We start from the raw sequence: 17,652 nt of genomic DNA, 5'->3' as shown, positions 1-17,652 counted from the left end.
CCTTTGCCCCATATCCCTTAATGCCTTCGGATAATAAAAATCTATCAGTCTCGGATTTAATATTAATTGAGCATCAACCGCTGTTTGGTTCTATTGCCAATTCACTATAAATGAAAACTACAGCATGATTTATTCAGTGAAAATACTCAGAATGCGACTCGAGACACAACCAGAATAACTAAATTAGTGGCACGGTTGTTAGCAATATAGTTTAATAATATTTGTGGGGCAGGGGAGGGGAAGTTGACAATCTGGTTTTTAAATGTGGTTTACAATAATATAATTGTACAAAGCCAGTGGGTGACCTTTAACATTGAACCTAAAATGCAAGATTAACACACAGCCCTCCTCGTATAGTAAATGCGAACTCAAATAACACATATCATGCAAGGATAACACAGTGGCTCGTTATAAAACACATCATTGTTGTTAACATCAAGTACATCAATATTGTTAATGTGAGCACGTAAAAGCAAAAGAAAAAGAACTGGACAACCTCATCATTTTGCAAAACATTACTTCTCTTCCCTTTTATCGTTAGCAATTGGGTACGAAGGTGTGAGCAGCTGATATGAACAACAAAACAAAAAATAGAATCTCTCTTGGCCCCTAGGGAGGTGTCAACATGTCGCTTTCAGGTGATAACCGTAGGTCCCCTCCTGCCTGTCCGATCATGGATCTGAGATAGCTTCAGCGCGATGGCAATCAATGGGCCCAGCACGACCTGCAGAAGCAAAACAGAAAGCACTGCTGAATGGGATCCTTCCTGAAGATGCCCCCTCTTCTGATAGCAGATCATTCATTGGAACAGGAGGAGGCCATTCTGCCCCTCCAGCCTGTTCCACCATTCAGTTAGATCATGGCTGATCTGTATTGTAACTCCATTTACCTGCCTTGGCACTGTAATTCTTAAAAACCTTCCTTAACAAAAATCTGTCAATCTCAGTTTTGAACTTTTCAATTGACCCCCAGCCTCAACAGCATTTTAGGGGAGAGAGTTCCAGATTTCCACTACCCTTGTGAAGAAGAGCTTCTGGAATGACCTAGCTCTAATTTTAAGGTTATGCCTCCTTTTTCGCAACCTGTCCCCATTATTTAACCATATGCCTCCTTCCCATTCACATTAAGGTAGCAATTTTGAAAACTGAGCTAAAATTAATTATTAAAAAAAAGATTCTTGGCAGAACAATACCGAGCTACAACAACACCATGCAGTTATATAGCACCGTTAATGTAGTAAAATGTCCCAAGGCGTTTCACGGAGTGATTATCAACCAAAATCTGGCACTGAGACACCTGAGGAGGTTAAGGAGATATTATGAGAGGTGACCAAAAACTTCGTCAAAGAGGTAGGTTTTAAAGAACGTCTTAAAGGAAAGGAGAGTGAGGTAAAGAGGAAATTTCAGAGCTTATTTTGCAGGTAGTTGAAGGCACAGCCATCAATTGTGGGAAATTGAGGATACATAAGAGGCCAGTATTGGAGGCGTGCAGAGATCTCATTTAAAACTGAGATGCGAAGGAATTTCTTCTCGCAGAAGGTAGTGAATGTCTGGAATTCTCTACGTCAGAGAGTTGTGGAGGCTAGATCACTGAAAGTATTTAAAGAAGAGGTAGATAGATTTTTGAAATATCAGGAAGTTGAGGGTTATGAGGTGCTGGCATGAAAGAGGAGTTGAGGTCTGGGGCAGATCAGCCATGATCTTATTGAATGGTGGGGGAGGCTTGAGGGGCTGAATGGCCTACTCCTGCTCCTATTTCTTATGTTCTTATGTATTTTTTTACTCTTTCATGGGATGTGGACATCACTGGCAGGCCAGTATTTGTTGCTGATCCCTAATTGCCTTTGAACTGAGTGGAGGGAAGTTAAGAGTCAACCACATTGCTATGGGTCTGGAGTTACGTGTAGGCCAGACCAGGTAAGGGCAGCAAATTTCCTTCCCTAAAGGACATTAGTGAACCAGATGGGTTTTTACAACAATCAATGGTAGCTTCATGGCACCATTACTGAGACTGGCTTTCAATTCCAGATTTTTATTAATTAATTGAACTTAAATTCCCACCAGCTGCCATGGTGGGATTTGAACCCAAGCCCCCTGTCCTGACATTTGTCTGGTGCTCTGGATTACTAGTCCTGTGACATTACCACTGCACCACTGTTGTCAGGGTGGAGGAGTTACAGAGATGCAAGGCAACGAGGACTATGGAGGGATTTGAAAACAAAGATCATAACATAAGAACATAAGAACTAGGAGCAGGAGTAGGCAATTCAGCCCCTTGAGCCTGCTCCGCCATTCAATACGATCATGGCTGATCTCATCTCAGCCTCAACTCCACTTTCCTGGCCGTTCTCCATAACCCTTCAACCCATTACTAATTAAAAATCTGTCTATCTCCTCCTTAAATTTACTCAATGTCCCGGCATCCACCGCACTCTGGGGTAGTGAATTCCACAGACTCACGACCCTTTGAGAGAAGTAATTTCTCCTCATCTCGGTTTTAAATCTGCTACCCTTATCCTAAAACTATGACCTCTTGTTCTAGATTGCCCCACCAGAGGAAACATCCTCTCTCCGTCTACTTTGTCAATCCCCTTAATCATCTTATATACCTCAATTAGATCTCCTCTCATTCTTCTAAACTCTAGAGAGTAGAGGTCTAAACTGCTCAATCTCTCTTCATAATACAAACCCCTCATCCCTGGAATCAATCTAGTGAACCTCCTCTGAACTGCCTCCAATGCAACTACATCCCTCCTCAAGTAAGGGGACCAAAACTGTATGCAATACTCCAGGTGCGGTCTCACTAATGCCTTGTACAGTTGCAGCAACACTTCCCTACTTTTATACTCTATTCCTTTAGCAATAAATGCCAAAATTCAATTTGCTTTTCTTATTACCTGCTGTACCTGCATACTAGTTTTCTGCGATTCATGCACAAGGACCCCCAGATCCCTCTGCACCGAAGCACTCTGAAGTTTCTCTCCATTTAGATAATAATTTGCCTTTCTATTCTTCTGACCAAAATGGATAACCTCACACTTATCCACATCAAACTCCATCTGCCAAATTTTGGCCCATTCACCTAACCTATCCATATCCATTAGTAAATTTCTTATTGCTTTATTGCAACTTACTATCCCGCCTATCTGCAAATTTGACTATAGTATCTTCTATCCCTGCATCCAAGTCATTAATAAAGATTGTAAATAGTTGGGGTCCAAGGACCGAACCCTGTGGCACCCCACTAATTACATCTTGCCAACCAGAAAAAGACCCATTTATCCCGACTCTCTGCTATCTGTTGGCTAGCCAATCCTCTATCCAAGCTAATATATTGCCCCTAACCCCATGTGATCTTACCTTGTGTATTAACCTTTTATGCGGCACCTTATCAAATGCCTTCTGGAAGTCCAGATATACTACATCTACAGGATCCCCATTATCCACTTTGCTTGTCACAGCTTCGAAGAACTCTAGCAAATTAGTCAAACACGATTTACCCTTCATAAAACCATGCTGACTCTGACGGATTGCGTTTTGACTTTCTAAATGTCCTGTTATTACTTCCTTAATAATGGATTCTAACAATTTCCCAACGACAGATGTTAAACTAACAGATTCCTACTTTATGCCTCCCTCCATTTTTTCCAATCCACTGGAACCTTTCCAGCATCCAGGGAATTTTGGAATATTATAACCAATGGATCCACTATCTCTGCTGCCACTTCCTTTAAGACCCTAGGATGTAGGCCATCAGGCCCTGGGGACTTGTCTGACTCCAATCCCAATAGTTTGCTCAGCACTTTTTCCCTAGTGATGATGATTTTTCTAAGTTCCTCTCTTTCTATAACCTCTGCATTACCTGTTACTATTGGGATGGTACTAGTGTCCTCCACCGTGAAAACTGAGGCAAAATACTGATTTAGTGTCTCCGCCACTTCTGTGTTCCCCTCTATTAACTCCCCAGTCTCATCCTCCAAGGGACCAACATTCACTTTAGCTACCTTTTATACACTTATAGAAGCTTTTGCTATCTATTTTTATATTTTGCACTAGTTTTCTTTCATAATTTATCTTTGCTCTTTTTATTACTTTTTTAGTAACCCTTTGTTGATCTTTAAAAGTTTCCCAATCTTCCAGCCTGCCACTGGCATTTGCAATATGGTATGCCTTAGATTTGGTCTTTATGTTATCCTTAACTTCCTTGCTTAGCCATGGATGTTTTTCTCCCCTCTTAGAATTTTTCTTCCTCTCTGGAATATATTTTAGTTGGGAGGAATTGAATATCTCCTTAAACATCTGCCACTGCTCATCAACTGTCCTACCTTTCAGTCTTCCTGATCAGAAGGTTAAATTTGAGGCTACGGAGCCAATATAGGTCAACGAGTCCAGGGGTGATAGGTGACGAGGCTAAATGTGAGTTAGGACACAGGCAGCTGAGTTGATGAGTTGTAAGTACTAAATATTCTTTTTGTGCATTGTATATGTAACCTTTAGAGTTACTGTCTGCTCGTAATTCAAAGTTGCTAATTTCAAATGATCTGATTCAAAATATTGGCTCGTTCAAATTTCTTTAGCTCAAAATAATGACTTTGAATAATCAGGAATGGACTATTATATTTTGTTATAATATGATAAAACACTTAATTGTCTAAAGATGGACCAGTAATATAATTAGCATCTCAGTTTGTTTCCACACAGGCCTCCCAGACTCCATGGTGGTACTGTCTATGCTGCAGACTTCTACAGCACAACGATGAATGAAAGGTGGGACCGTTTTCCCTGTCAATATTCAATCTCACCCACCTCTGTTTTCCCCCAGTAAAATACATCAATACCACTAGGGAGTCTCTGGAAGCATAGCCACAAAATGATGGAATGTGCCCAGTGAGGAATAAAGGAAAGAAAGACTTGCATTTATATAGCACCTTTCATGATATCTTAAAACACTTTGCAACATATTAAGTACTTTTTTTGAAGTGTAGTCACTGTTATAATGCAGGAAATGCAGCAGCCAATTTTCACACAGCAAGCTCTCACAAACAGACATGTGATAATAACCAGATAATCTGTTTTTAGTGATGCTGATTGAGAGATAAGTATTGGCCAGGACACTGGGGAGAACATCCTGCTATTCTTCAAAATAGCAGCCATGGGATCTTTTACGTCCACCTAAGAGGTCAGACAGGAGTTCGGTTTAACATCTCATCTGAAAGACGGCATCTCCAACAATGCAGCACTCCCTCAGTGTCAACTGGAATGATATGCTCAAGTCTCTGGAGTGTGAATGGAATCTGCAACCTTCTGACTCAGAGTTGTGCATGGTAACCACTGAGACACCTGGAGAACAAATGATGTCCTTAAGATGCTGGGAGGTGTGGATTAGGTATATGGCAGCAATCTGTTTAACCAGGACCGTGAACCCAAAACTCGAAACAAATTTAAAATTAACAAGCCACAAGTGGGAGTAAAGCTTGCGGTAAACTTTCTTCCCCATATAATGGAAAACAAAGACTTGTATAGTATCATATCCCATCTACCAGAAATAACAGTTGTGAACAATAATGTATATTTGCTATGGCTCACGATCACGTCTGAGTCAGAAGGCTGTCGGTTCAAGCCCCAATCCAGAGATTTGAGCAAAAAATCTAGGCTGACCCTCCAGTGTAGTACTGAGGGAGTGCTACACTGTCAGTGGGGCTGTCATTCAGATGAGATGTTGAACCAAAGTCCTGCCTGCCCACTAATGTGGATGTAAAAGATCCCATGGACTACTTCGAAGAAGAGCAGGGGAGTTCTCCTCGGTGTCTTGACCAATATTTATCCCTCAACCAACATCACAAAAAAAAAATCGGGTTGTTATCACATTGTGAGAGCTTGCTGTGTGCAATTCAGTTGTCACGTTTTCACATTACAACAGTGACTACACTTCAAAAATACTTCATTGGCTGTAAAGCACTTTGGGACATCCTGAGGTCATGAAAGCTGCTATATAAATGCGAGTCTCTCTTTTTAATAACATATTTTAATTTTGTATCAATTACAATCTGAATAATTAAATGGGATGAGATATGAATCTTACAAGCTCCATTATTATTATTGCATATTCCTGGTGTTAAAATCTCTTGACATGCTAGTTGTGTATTCATCATGAAGCAAGTACACATCAAAACAGCAAGCTCCCATTCTGCTACTGTAAATTACTTGGACAGCAATAGATTTCCACGGCTGTGCTTTCAATTTTAATATTATTCCCAAGTGAAAAATAAAATTGTGGTGTTAGAGTTTCCACCTTGGGGGTAATGAAGAAATTGTTCTCAAAATGCATTTGAAATTGCACTCAAATTCATTTGCATGATCACAAACACAAGAGCTTCCGAGAGACAATGCAACTGGACAGTGTAATAGAATGCAATCTTTTCTTTTTTCATTAAAAATTATTCCTTGATATATTTATGAGTGGTAACCCCGGTACAATTTTATTAATATAGCTCAAAATGGGTTTATCACAAAAATAAGCATTTTTAATAAGTGTGTCCAGTCTCCACCTGTGAGTAACTCGATTTAAAATCACTGAAAATGACTTTAAAAAGTCACTGAACCATTTCATACTTTAATCGGTGTAGACCAGTTAGTTTCTTAGTATATTAACTATTTCTTGATATGAAAAGATTTTTAAAACATGCCTCCTAGCACCTGTGCGTCTTTAAGAAACTAAGCGCATTTGAAAAGCCTTCCTGAATTGGCGCAATCCACGGAATTTGGCAATACTGATCAGGGGTGCGGCCGGTGTTTTGGGCCATGCCTGATCCAGCATAAAGGTGCGCTGAAAACACAGGCGTAAGTGGTTTGGGGTATAACTCACTTATGTTTCAAAACTGCCTGATCTTTTCCATTGGCTTGGCTGATTCCACCCGGATGATGCTGATATAACAAATGGGAATAAACGGGAACTCAATCCCATAATGTTTGTTGAATCTGCTCCTGGTTGTATACAAAATAATTTAGGAAATGTGGAAGGGAAATTTAGAAATGTTTTGGAACGTGAATTAACTGCGCCTCCTTGTGGTATGTCAAGCCTAACTGCAGCAGTCACTGAGAATCAGAAGGTCATTAACCTTCCTCACCGAAAACTCAGGTAACTAAAATACTATGAAAGTATGTTTCAAACGTTATTCCCACCTGAAGTTAATCTGCTCTCCTGATTCTCTGCCTAGTCTTTGCAGAAGCTTTGGTATCTTACCCCAGTGATTTTCCAGTGAGTGTTAGCTATTTGACTATGGGAGGCTCCCAACAGGCTGACTGAACAGTAATCAGAGGCACCATCCTAGGCTGACCTTCCCCTCCTCCACACGAGGGAGTCAAAGGTTAATTGCTGAGGTCCCACTGCTGCCCCACGTTAACAAGAGATGGGTTAATGAGTGATTGGCTGACAAGACAGCAGTTAATAACAATGGGCAAAACCTTAAATTGAGACCTAGGCGATTTAGGGGTGGTGTCAGAATCAGAATTATAGAACCACAGAATTGTTACAGCGCAGAAGGAGGCCATTCAGACCATCGTGTCTGTGCCGACTCTCCAAAAGAGTTTAGCTAGTGCCACTCCCCGGCCTGCTCCCCGTAGCCCTGCACATTCTTCCTTTTCATATAACAATCCAATTCCCCTTTGAATGCCTCAATTAAACCTGTCTCCACCACACTCTCAGGCAGTGCATTCCAGATCCCAACCACTTGCTTTGTGAAAAAGTTTTTCCTCATGTTGCCATTGCTTCTTTTGCCAATTACCTTAAATCTGTGCCCTCTTGTTCTTGATTGCTCCACCAATTTGGAAAACTTTTTCCATATCTACCCTGTCCAGACCCATCATGATTTTGAACACCTCTATCAAATCTCCTCGCAACGATCTCTTCACCAAAGAAAACATTCCCAGCTTCTCCAACCAATCTACTTGACTGATGTTCCTCATCCCTGGAACCATTCTCGTGAACCTTTTCTGCACTCTCTCCAATGCTTTCACTTCTTTCCCAGAGTATGGTGCCCAGAACTGGACACAATACTTCAGTTGAGGCCCAACCAGTGTTCTATACAAATACTTCTTCACAGAAAAGGTAGTGGAAATCTGAACTGTCTCCTCCAAAAAGCTGTTGATACTGAGATTAATAGACTTTTGTCAGGCAAGGATATTAAGGGTCATGGAACCAAAGCAGGTAGATGGAGTTAAGATAAAGATCAGCCATGATCTAACTGAATGGTGCAACAGGTTCGAGGGATTAAATCACGTCCTCTTGTTCCTATATTCATATCAGTTATTGAAAGATAAAGGTCTGAATTTTACAGGTCCCCCTGTCCACCTCGAGGTCAAATCGGAGGCTGGGGGAGCATGGAGTATCACGATGTGGTGGGGTAGGGGGAGGGTGCGGCGGGGCGGAGGGCCATCACCTCCCCATCAGCCATCGATCTTCCCAGGGGCGGGATGGGCCGACGACGGCCTTCCTGCCCAGAGGCCAATTGAAGCCCTGAAGTGGCCTATCAACGGCCAATTAGGGGCCTCTTACCGCTGCCACTGGGATCTTACCAGTGGCGGGTTGGGTCTGCTCCAGGCGGGAAGGCGCCTTGTAAAACGAAGCCCCCTCCCTGCGGGCTTGGTTGTGGGGGGAGGTGGGAGGTGGTCCCTCCTCCGTGGGCAATTTGTGGCCCATGGAGGACCCCCACCGGGAACTAATTCTCCCCCCGGGACTCCTCCCTCGCCCTGGACGGCAAGACCATCCCCCAGCTCCCCCTCACCGGGGCCTTCTGGACAGGCCCCGGCAATCCTGCCTCACCTACCTCTGGTCAGGGGTTCCACCATTGGGCTTGGGTCTGGGGCCTCTTCAGTACCAGCACTGTCCACTGCTCCCAGTGGTGCTGCTGATACTGCTGAGCTGCCAGCCCTCTGATTGGCCAGAAGCTCTTGGAAGGGGGAACCCCATCCCTTTAAAGACACTGCCTGCTAAAACTTTGACACAAAAAGACCGGACGATCGCTCCGGTGGGGCCGAGAAAATGCAGTGGCGTGGCTCCCCCTGCCTTTTCGACCCGGCGCTGGTAGCCCCACCTTCAGAACAAAAATCCAGCCCGAAATGTGGGATTGACTGCAAATGCTGGGTTTGTCTAGTTAATCACTGCTGCCCCAAATTAATGAGAGGCCGGTTACTGAGAGATCAGTTAACAAGAAATCGATGATTAAAGATTAAGGACAAACTGGACTGAGACTGCTAAAAGTGCTACTAACTGTTGAGTCTCAGCACTAACATGTTCAGCAGCAGCATGGCTATTACTAATGTTCCATTAAACAACTGTTCGCCCAACACTGCCATAGTGTCTGGAAAATGATACTTGTGTAAGCAGCGTAATGAAAGTGATGTTGATGTTAATGGAAGCTCAGCTATCTATAGACTTGTATGAGATATTCCACTCAGTTAGTTGGTATTATAGGTATGTCCACTTTGATCACTACCCTTCTGTGCCGCCAAACCTAGAGGGCTTGCGTTTATGTACATCACAGTGCTATTCATCATTGATCAAACATGTCTGTTCATGCTCTATCAGCTTTTTCTTTAAATCCTACCATTCTTCCACTTTGCAAAATGCATATATTTAACTCATCCATATCTTCATTAGCTTCAGACTTGACTATTCCAATATTCCAATAGTCTCCTGGCCCACATCCCACCATACACATTCTGTGAACTTCATCTCATCCAAAACTCGATGCCCATATCCTAACTCGCACCAAATCCTGTTCATCCATCACTCCCGTGCTCACTGATCTACACTGGCTCCATATCTGGCAATACCTTGAATATAAAATTCTTATCTTTTTTTCAAATCCCTCCCTGACTTCGTCCCCACTCGTTATCTCTGTAGCCTCCTCTAGCCCAACCTTCCAAGATCTCTGCACTCCTCCAATTCTGGCTTCTCGCACACCCCTGATTTCCATTGCTCTACCATTGGTGGCCATGTTTTCAGCTGCCTGGGCTTTGGAATTCACTCCCGAAATCACTCCGCCTTCCTACCTCTCTCCTCCTTTAAGACATTCCATAAAACCTAGCTTTTTGACCAAGCTTTTTGGCTACCTGTCCTAATATTTCCTTATGTGGCAAATTTTGTTTGATAATCGCTCCTGTGAAGCAGCTTAGGATGTTTTACTATGTTAAAGATGCTATATAAATGCAATAAATTAAAAGCAAAATACTGCAGATGCTGGAAATCTGAAATAAAAACAAGAATGTTGGAAATACTCAGCAGGTCTGGCAGCATCTGTGGGGAGAGAAGCAGAGTTAACGTTTCAGGTCAGTGACCCTTCATCAGAACTGGCAAATATTAGAAATGTGAAAGGTTTTAAGCAAGTAAAGTGGGGGTGGGACAAGAGATAACAAAGGAGAAGCTGTAAATAGGACAAGGTCACAGATTCGCTGACCAGAAGGTCAAGGAGCAAAGGCAAATAATATGTTAATGGTGTTTTGAAAGACAAAGCATTAGTTCAGATAGGGTGTTAATGGACTGAAAACTGAACAGTTACAAGCACAAACATGAAAAAAAACAGTGGCTTGGCAAACTGAACAAAATAAGATGGGGTGCCCATCATGCTCTGAAATTATTGAACTCAATGTTCAGTCCGGCAGGCTGTAGTGTGCCTAATCGGTAGATGAGATGCTGTTCCTCGAGCTTGCGTTGATGTTCACTGGAACACTGCAGCGATCCCAGGACAGAGATGTGAGCATAAGAGCAGGGGGGGAGTGTTGAAATGGCAAGCAACCGGAAGCTCGGTGTCATGCTTTTGGACTGAGCAGAGGTGTTGTGCAAAGCGGTCACCCAGTCTACGTTTGGTCTCCCCAGTGTAGAGGACATCACATTGTGAGCAGCGAATACAGTATACTACATTGAAAGAAGTACAAGTAAATCACTGCTTCACCTGAAAGGAGTGTTTGGGGCCTGGGATAATGAGGAGAGAGGAGGTAAATGGGCAGGTATTACACCTCCTGCGATTGCAGGGGAAGGTGCTGTGGGAAGGGGTCGAGGTGGTGGGGGTAATGGAGGAGTGGACCAGGGTGTCGCGGAGGGAATGATCTCTTCGGAATGCTGACAGAGGAAGGGAGGGGAAGATGTGTTTGGTAGTGGCATCACGCTGGAGGTGACGGAAATGGCGGAGGATGATCCTTTGGATATGGAGGCTGATGGCGTGGAAAGTGAGGACAAGGGGAACCCTGTCGTGGTTCTGGGAGGGAGGGGAAGGGGTGAGGGTAGAGGTGCAGGAAATGGGCTGTACACAGTTGAGGGCCCTGTCAACCACAGTGGGGGGGGAGGGGGGGGAATCCTCGGTTGAGGAAAAAGGAAGACATATCAGAAGCGCTGTCATGGAAGGTAGCATCATCAGAGCAGATGCGCCGGAGACGGAGAAACTGGGAGAATGTAATGGAGTCCTTATAGGAGGCAGGGTGTGAAGAAGTGTAGTTGAGAAGTGTAGTTGTTTTTATTTTATTCTATATAAATGCAAGTTGTTGTTGCTGTTAGGCAGACAGGAGGAAAAGAGACATCCTTGGGCCTCTGCCAGTACTTGAGGAGGCTTCTGGAAGACTGTGTAGGCCTCTGATTTTCCCTTCTCATAATTGGGGAAACTTCCATCCCTTTCTCCTTAACTCCACAGCCCAGACTGGCGACTTACCCCACAGAGCACTTGCATGTGTAGAATTGCAGTTATTGAGTTACCACCTGTCGCTAGGGTTTGCACCATGCAGCCTGGTGTTTGATTGAGCTGTCCATAACTTTTTATAATTGTCATGTAGGCCCCCCTCCTGTCAAGAATGAGACACATATTTCGCCACATGGACATTAAATTTTAAAATTGTTGCTGGGAAGAAAAGAAGGCCTATTACAAGGGGTTGCCAAGCCCCTGACTGGAAAGATATTTGCATAGTAACAGACAGTACTTGGAAAAGACAAAGGGGCCACTCCCTGCTCCAATTTAATCCACAATGGGACTTTTGATTACCAGACATTGAAGGTGGAGAGGCTAGCATTCCAGGTTAACTACTATGATGGCCGAATGCACAAACAGGCGTGGTCAGACCTGTTTAGTCACATGACTAACGCTGTTGAAGTTTTGTGAATTTGAACTTGTCACAGAGTTTTAAAACTCAGAAAGCTGTTTGCTCCTGGACTGGAAAAGACCTCTCTCCTATCTGCTTATCTCTTTATCACCAGCTTTGGAATACTGGGCCCCAACGAAAAGCAAGAATTACCTACAAAAGGACTACAGTGAGCTCGAAGCACAGTAACAAGAAAGTCTTCTGATATTGCCTTAAACCTCTTTACAGGCAACATCCTGGCGAATCTCCTCTGCACCCTCTCCAGGGCAATCACATCCTTCCTATAGTGTGGTGCCCAGAACTGTACACAGTACTCCAGGTGTGGCCTAACTAACGTTTTATACAGCTCCATCATAATCTCCCTGCTCTTACATTCTATGCCTCGGTTAATAAAGGCAAGTATCCCATATGCTTTCCTAACCACCTTATCTACCTGTGCTGCTGCCTTCAGTGATCTATGGACAAGTACACCAAACTCCCTCTGAACAAGTGGTGAACAAGGATTCACCAAGGGGGTGCTCAAAACACAGTGTGTTTAAAATTAAATCCTGTTACAATAAGACCAGGTGAAGGCTGATAGAGATGCCTAGACACCTTTTCTCACCTGGTCCTAACATAATGTACACTGAGGCTGAGACTATAACGTAGGTGACTATTCTTCTCTGCTCACTTCTCCCTCTTGTGATTTGAACCATTCTTATTAAATTTTTCGATACATTTTCATCAGTAGCAAAGCAAACATCTTAGAACAGTAGAATGATACAGCACAAAAGGAGGCCATTCTGCCCATCATGCCTGTGCCAGCTCTTTGAATGAGCTATCCAATTAGTCCCACTCCCCCTGCTCTTTCCCCGTGGCCTGCAAATTTTTCCTTTTCAAATATTTATCCAATTCCCTTTTGAAAGTTATTATTGAATCTGTTTCCACCACCATTTCAGGCAGTGCATTCCAGATCACAAAAACTCACTGCATGAATACATTTGTCCTCATCTACCCCTCTGGTTCTTTTTCCAATTATCTTAAATCTGTGTCCTCCAATTACTGGCCCTCCTGCCACTGGAAACTGAATTCCAATATGATTGCAGCTCTCCAATACCGTCTTTGGGTTTGACTATGACCAGGTACATATATTCAACTGCTATTCCTCTTCCAGACAATGAGCTTATTACAGACTCAGCAGCAATTATTCACTACTCGAACTCAACTTGACCATAAATGCTGAGAGTAGCTGACCAAGCACAACGGTGATCGTAGCAATTGTCATCCAGAGGTTAAAGCAAAAATCTTGGCAAGGAAGCAAAACCGCTCCTCACTTACAAATTCTCTGGCACTAACGTCTGCCTCTGAACAGTTGTTCCCCCACCTCCCCACCCCAGAAACATTCTTGGTAGCTGATCATTTTTTTGTTGTTGTTGCCCTTTTTAAGGAGAAATGCCTTCATGAAAAAGCGGAGTTAAGGGTAGAGGGGTGGATTTGGTGGGCTGTAATCTTAACCCACCTCCTAGCAGGAACTGTTTTGGCCTCCCCCCATTGTACAGGGAATAAAAACAGGCAGCAAGTTCCAACTGGTTTAAAATGACCCCCATAGTGCTTTGATTTAGTGGGTAGATAGTCATGTGCCGTTTTTGTCATGCTGTCATCACACAAAATTAATATGATCCATTTTAAAACTTCGATTCAATCCTCAGCATTCCCTTCTGTTTCAGTCAGAAATAAAGCTAATTTTTTAAAGACTTTTTATCCTATCCACATTGTTTGGATTGACAGCCCAGGCACAGACGTTCAATGTTCCATCTCGTTCTGCAACCCACGTACAAGTTAAAATTCTCATCCTTGTTTTCAAATCCCTCCATGGCCCCGCCCCCTCCCTATCTCTGCAACCTCCTCCAGCCTCACAATTCTCCGAGATCTCTGGGCTATTCAAATTCTGGCCTCCTGCACATCCCCAATTACCTTCACTCCGCTATTAGTGCTCGTGCCATCAGCTGCCTGGTCCTAAGCTCTGGAATTCCCTCCCTTGGATCTGGAATGCACTGCCTGAGACTGTGGTGGAGGCAGATTCAATCGTGGTTTCTAAAAGGGAATTGGATAAGCATCTGAAGAGAAAAAATTTGAAGGGCTACAGGGAAAAGGTGGGGGAGTGGGACTTGCAGAGATGCACTTGAAAACAGCCAGGCTGAATGGCCTCCTTCTGTGCTGTAACCATTCTATGATTCTATAATCCTCTCCGCCTCTCTTTCTTCTTTTAAGAAATCCTTAAATTCTACCTCTTGGACCAAGCTTTTGGTCACCTCTCCCAATCTCCTCGTGTGGCTCAGTATCAGATTTTTGTGTTTGTGTGAAGCGTCTTGGGATATTTTGCCATGTTAACGGCGTTATATAAATACAAGTTGTTCTTGATAATTTTAGTGTTAAAGCAATTGTGAGTAAAAATATCAGTGAAAAGTGCTAATGGATGTGTCTGGTTCACATTCAGTGCTGATCTGAAAGATTCCTATTCCTCCAAAAGTGTGTTAGTGAACATTAGTGTGAAAATTCCACTCCATCTTAAAATTCACCTCTTTGATCAATGTTGTTATTACTCGACCTAATAACACTTTCTTGGGCTCAATGTTTATTTCTGACTGATAATGCTTTTGTGAAGCACCTTGAGATGGTTTTATTTCTATGTCAAAGGCACAACATAACTGTTGGATTTAGCAATGAACCAGTAGTTACCCTCTGTAAAACGACCTGTACCTTAGTTGCTTGTGTTACCTGGGGATCCATGTCGATCCTGCTGCGGTCCCGCTCATAAATCTCCGCATAGATCCTGATTGTAGATCCCATACTCCCAGTTCCGCTCAGTCTAAATATGAGTCTAGAATCATCCGTGAATGTCAATCTCAGCCCCTGTGAAAAGAGAATAAAAGACTTTAGTCACCACACAGTTTTTGCCTTGGGGACGTATGACTACTGGTAGCTTTAACACGTAATGGAGACAAATTTGTCACTGTGGCTCAATCTAAAAGGAGGATGTGACACCAAATGTCTTGACTCATTGCTTGAATTCCTGTAATGCTGTGCGACAGCTGAGAATAAATCAGGTGCAGTGGCCAGGAACAGTCCTAGACAATACCATTCTCAATCAACAGGGCATCAACTCCAAGAGGAAACATTGATTGAAAATCGCCACACACCGGTGGTTTTCTTACCTCGTAGCGTTCCTGGTGATGGTGTCACCCAAACCAAGGTGCTGGTGTTGTAGGATAAATCAGGCATAGGGTTGCCAACCCTCCAGGATTGCTCTGGAGTCTCAAGGAATTGAAGATTAATCTCCAGGAGAAAAATCATCAGGGCATTAAAAAGAAAAGGCGGTGATTTTTTTCATGTTCTTTGAAGAATGTTGTTTTTGATCGAAAACTATTGGAAGTGGGGAAGAAATGTTGTTTGATTGGCAGTCAGGAATCATCCAATCAGCTAATGGTGAGTCTGTTGGCTTTCTAATTGGCTGTTGGAAGACTAGTCACAGAGAGTTTGAATGTGTTGGGTGAGGTGAGGTGGGGTCATATGATGAAACCTCCTGGAATACGACCAACCAGAGTTGGCAACCCTATTCGGGCATTGCTGTCACCTCTGTGGATAACAACGGGTTAGATTTTCAACCTGGTAAAGAGGCATTAAGTTGGCATGGTGGATCGACGCCCATTCTAGAAACTGCCTGATTTCTATTATCCCTCAACCAGCATCACTAAAATAGATGACCTGGTAATTCTCACATTGCTGTTTGTGTGAGCTTGCTGTGCGCAAATTGGTATATCACCATAATTCACAAAAACACTAATCACCCAAAGGAAGGGCATATGTGGGAGGTGGCAGAGGGTGCAGGTTTCTGTATGCTCAGAACAAAAGTTCCAAGAAGTTTTCATTCTGGCATAGACACTAAAGAAAGAACTACATTTATATAGCGCCTTTCACAACCTCAAGATGTCCCAAAGTGCTCTACAGCCAATGGATGTACTTTTTAAGTGTAGTCACTGTTGTAGTGTAGGAAACAAGGCAGCTAATTTGTGCACAGCATGATCCCACAAACAGCAATGTGATAATCATCAGATAACTTGTTTTTAGTGATTTTGGTTGAGGGATAATTATTGGCCAGGACATTGAGGGGAACGTTCCCTGCTCTTCATCAATATAATGGCCATAGGATCTTTTACATTCACCTGAGAGGGCAGAGAGGGCCTTAGCTTAACCAGTTCATCCAGAAGACAGCACCTCCAACAGTGCATCATTCCCTCTGTACTGCACTGGGAGTATCAGCCTAGATTATGTGCTTAGGTCTCTGGAGTGGATCTTGTACCCACAACCTTTTGACTCACAGCTGAAAATGTTTCCCACTGGGCCATAGTTGGCACCCAAATGGACATATTTCAGAGACAAGGATGTATCAGAGATGTAATTAGTGAATGTCAGTATATTTTTACCAAAGAAATATTGAAAATTCCCTGAATCATTCCCTGAGAATATAAACATTTACATTTGGGCACATTATTTTAAGTCAGAATGAAAATTAATTAAACCAAATCCTTCAAAAGTTGTTTTCGGGCAACATCGAGAAAAGGAAATAGAAAGAGGTATGTGTTTATAAAGTATATTAAAAAAGTCAAATTATGTTTATAAATGTGTATGTGCATTTTTTGGGAACAGTATTTGCTCACATCAAGGTTAGCGTTGGATTATGTGATCCCCTGGCCTGGTTTTGATTGCCTGTGGTGTTTGGAGAGGAATTCTCCACTGAACTTTCTCCCTTATTGACCCTGGATTTTTCCTTTCTGTTTTTGCCGCTCCCAGGAGATTATAAGGCTGTAGGGGGAGGGAATGGGGGGGAGGGAGTGGGTATGAGAGGTGGGAAGTGGGGTTGGGAGTGTTTAGTTAGGATGTTCCAGCCCTCATGGTGTGGGTCAGGCTTGCTGAACCAGCTGGCCTCTTCCTGCCCATCAATGTTGTATGTTTGTATGAGAGGAACGTTTTCCACTTTCTGCAATCAGAGTCGGCTTTAGTACAGGGGTGGGGCGGAGTAAAACCTCAGAAAGCAGCAGCCGGGGAGGCTGGCAAGAAGAGAAGAAGGTAAAAGAAGGTGTGCTACTCCAGCTACAAGTGGCTCACTGGGTAGCCTCTGAGTCAGAAGGTTGTGGGTTCAAGCCCCACTCCAAAGACTTGAGTATAAAATCCAGGCTGACGTTGGAGTGTAGTGCTGTGCAGTGCTATCTTTTGGATGAGATGTTAAACCAAGGCCCTGTCTGGCCCCACAGGTGGAAGTAAATGTTCCCATGACCACTATTTTGAAGAACAGGGGAGCTTGCCCTGGTGTCCTACCAACATTAATCCCTCAATCAACATCACTTAAAACAGATTATCCACTCAGTATCATACTGCAGTTTGTGGGATCTTGCTGTGCGCAAATTGGCTGCCGTGTTTCCTACATTATAACAGTGCCTACACTTCAGCAAGTACTTAATTGGCGGGAAAGCACTTTGGGACATCCAGT

The 17,652-nt window shown here is 43.3% G+C and overlaps 1 protein-coding gene across 1 annotated transcript in view; it reads right to left on the bottom strand.

Moving 5' to 3' along the window:
• Positions 1-205: 205 nt before the first annotated feature.
• Positions 206-17,652, bottom strand: part of pgm5 (phosphoglucomutase 5) — a 164,336-nt gene continuing 146,889 nt past the window's right edge. The window contains exons 10-11 of the mRNA XM_068028940.1: positions 14,883-15,017; positions 206-724 (exon numbers count right to left, since the gene is read on the bottom strand). Coding sequence (XP_067885041.1) covers positions 635-724; positions 14,883-15,017 — 225 coding nt within the window. The 3' untranslated portion in view covers positions 206-634. The remainder of the gene's footprint in view (positions 725-14,882; positions 15,018-17,652) is intronic.

The sequence above is a fragment of the Heterodontus francisci genome, chromosome 4 (genome assembly GCF_036365525.1).
Source record: "Heterodontus francisci isolate sHetFra1 chromosome 4, sHetFra1.hap1, whole genome shotgun sequence".
Classification (NCBI taxonomy): domain Eukaryota; kingdom Metazoa; phylum Chordata; class Chondrichthyes; order Heterodontiformes; family Heterodontidae; genus Heterodontus; species Heterodontus francisci.
This window is presented reverse-complemented; position numbering and strand designations above follow the sequence as displayed.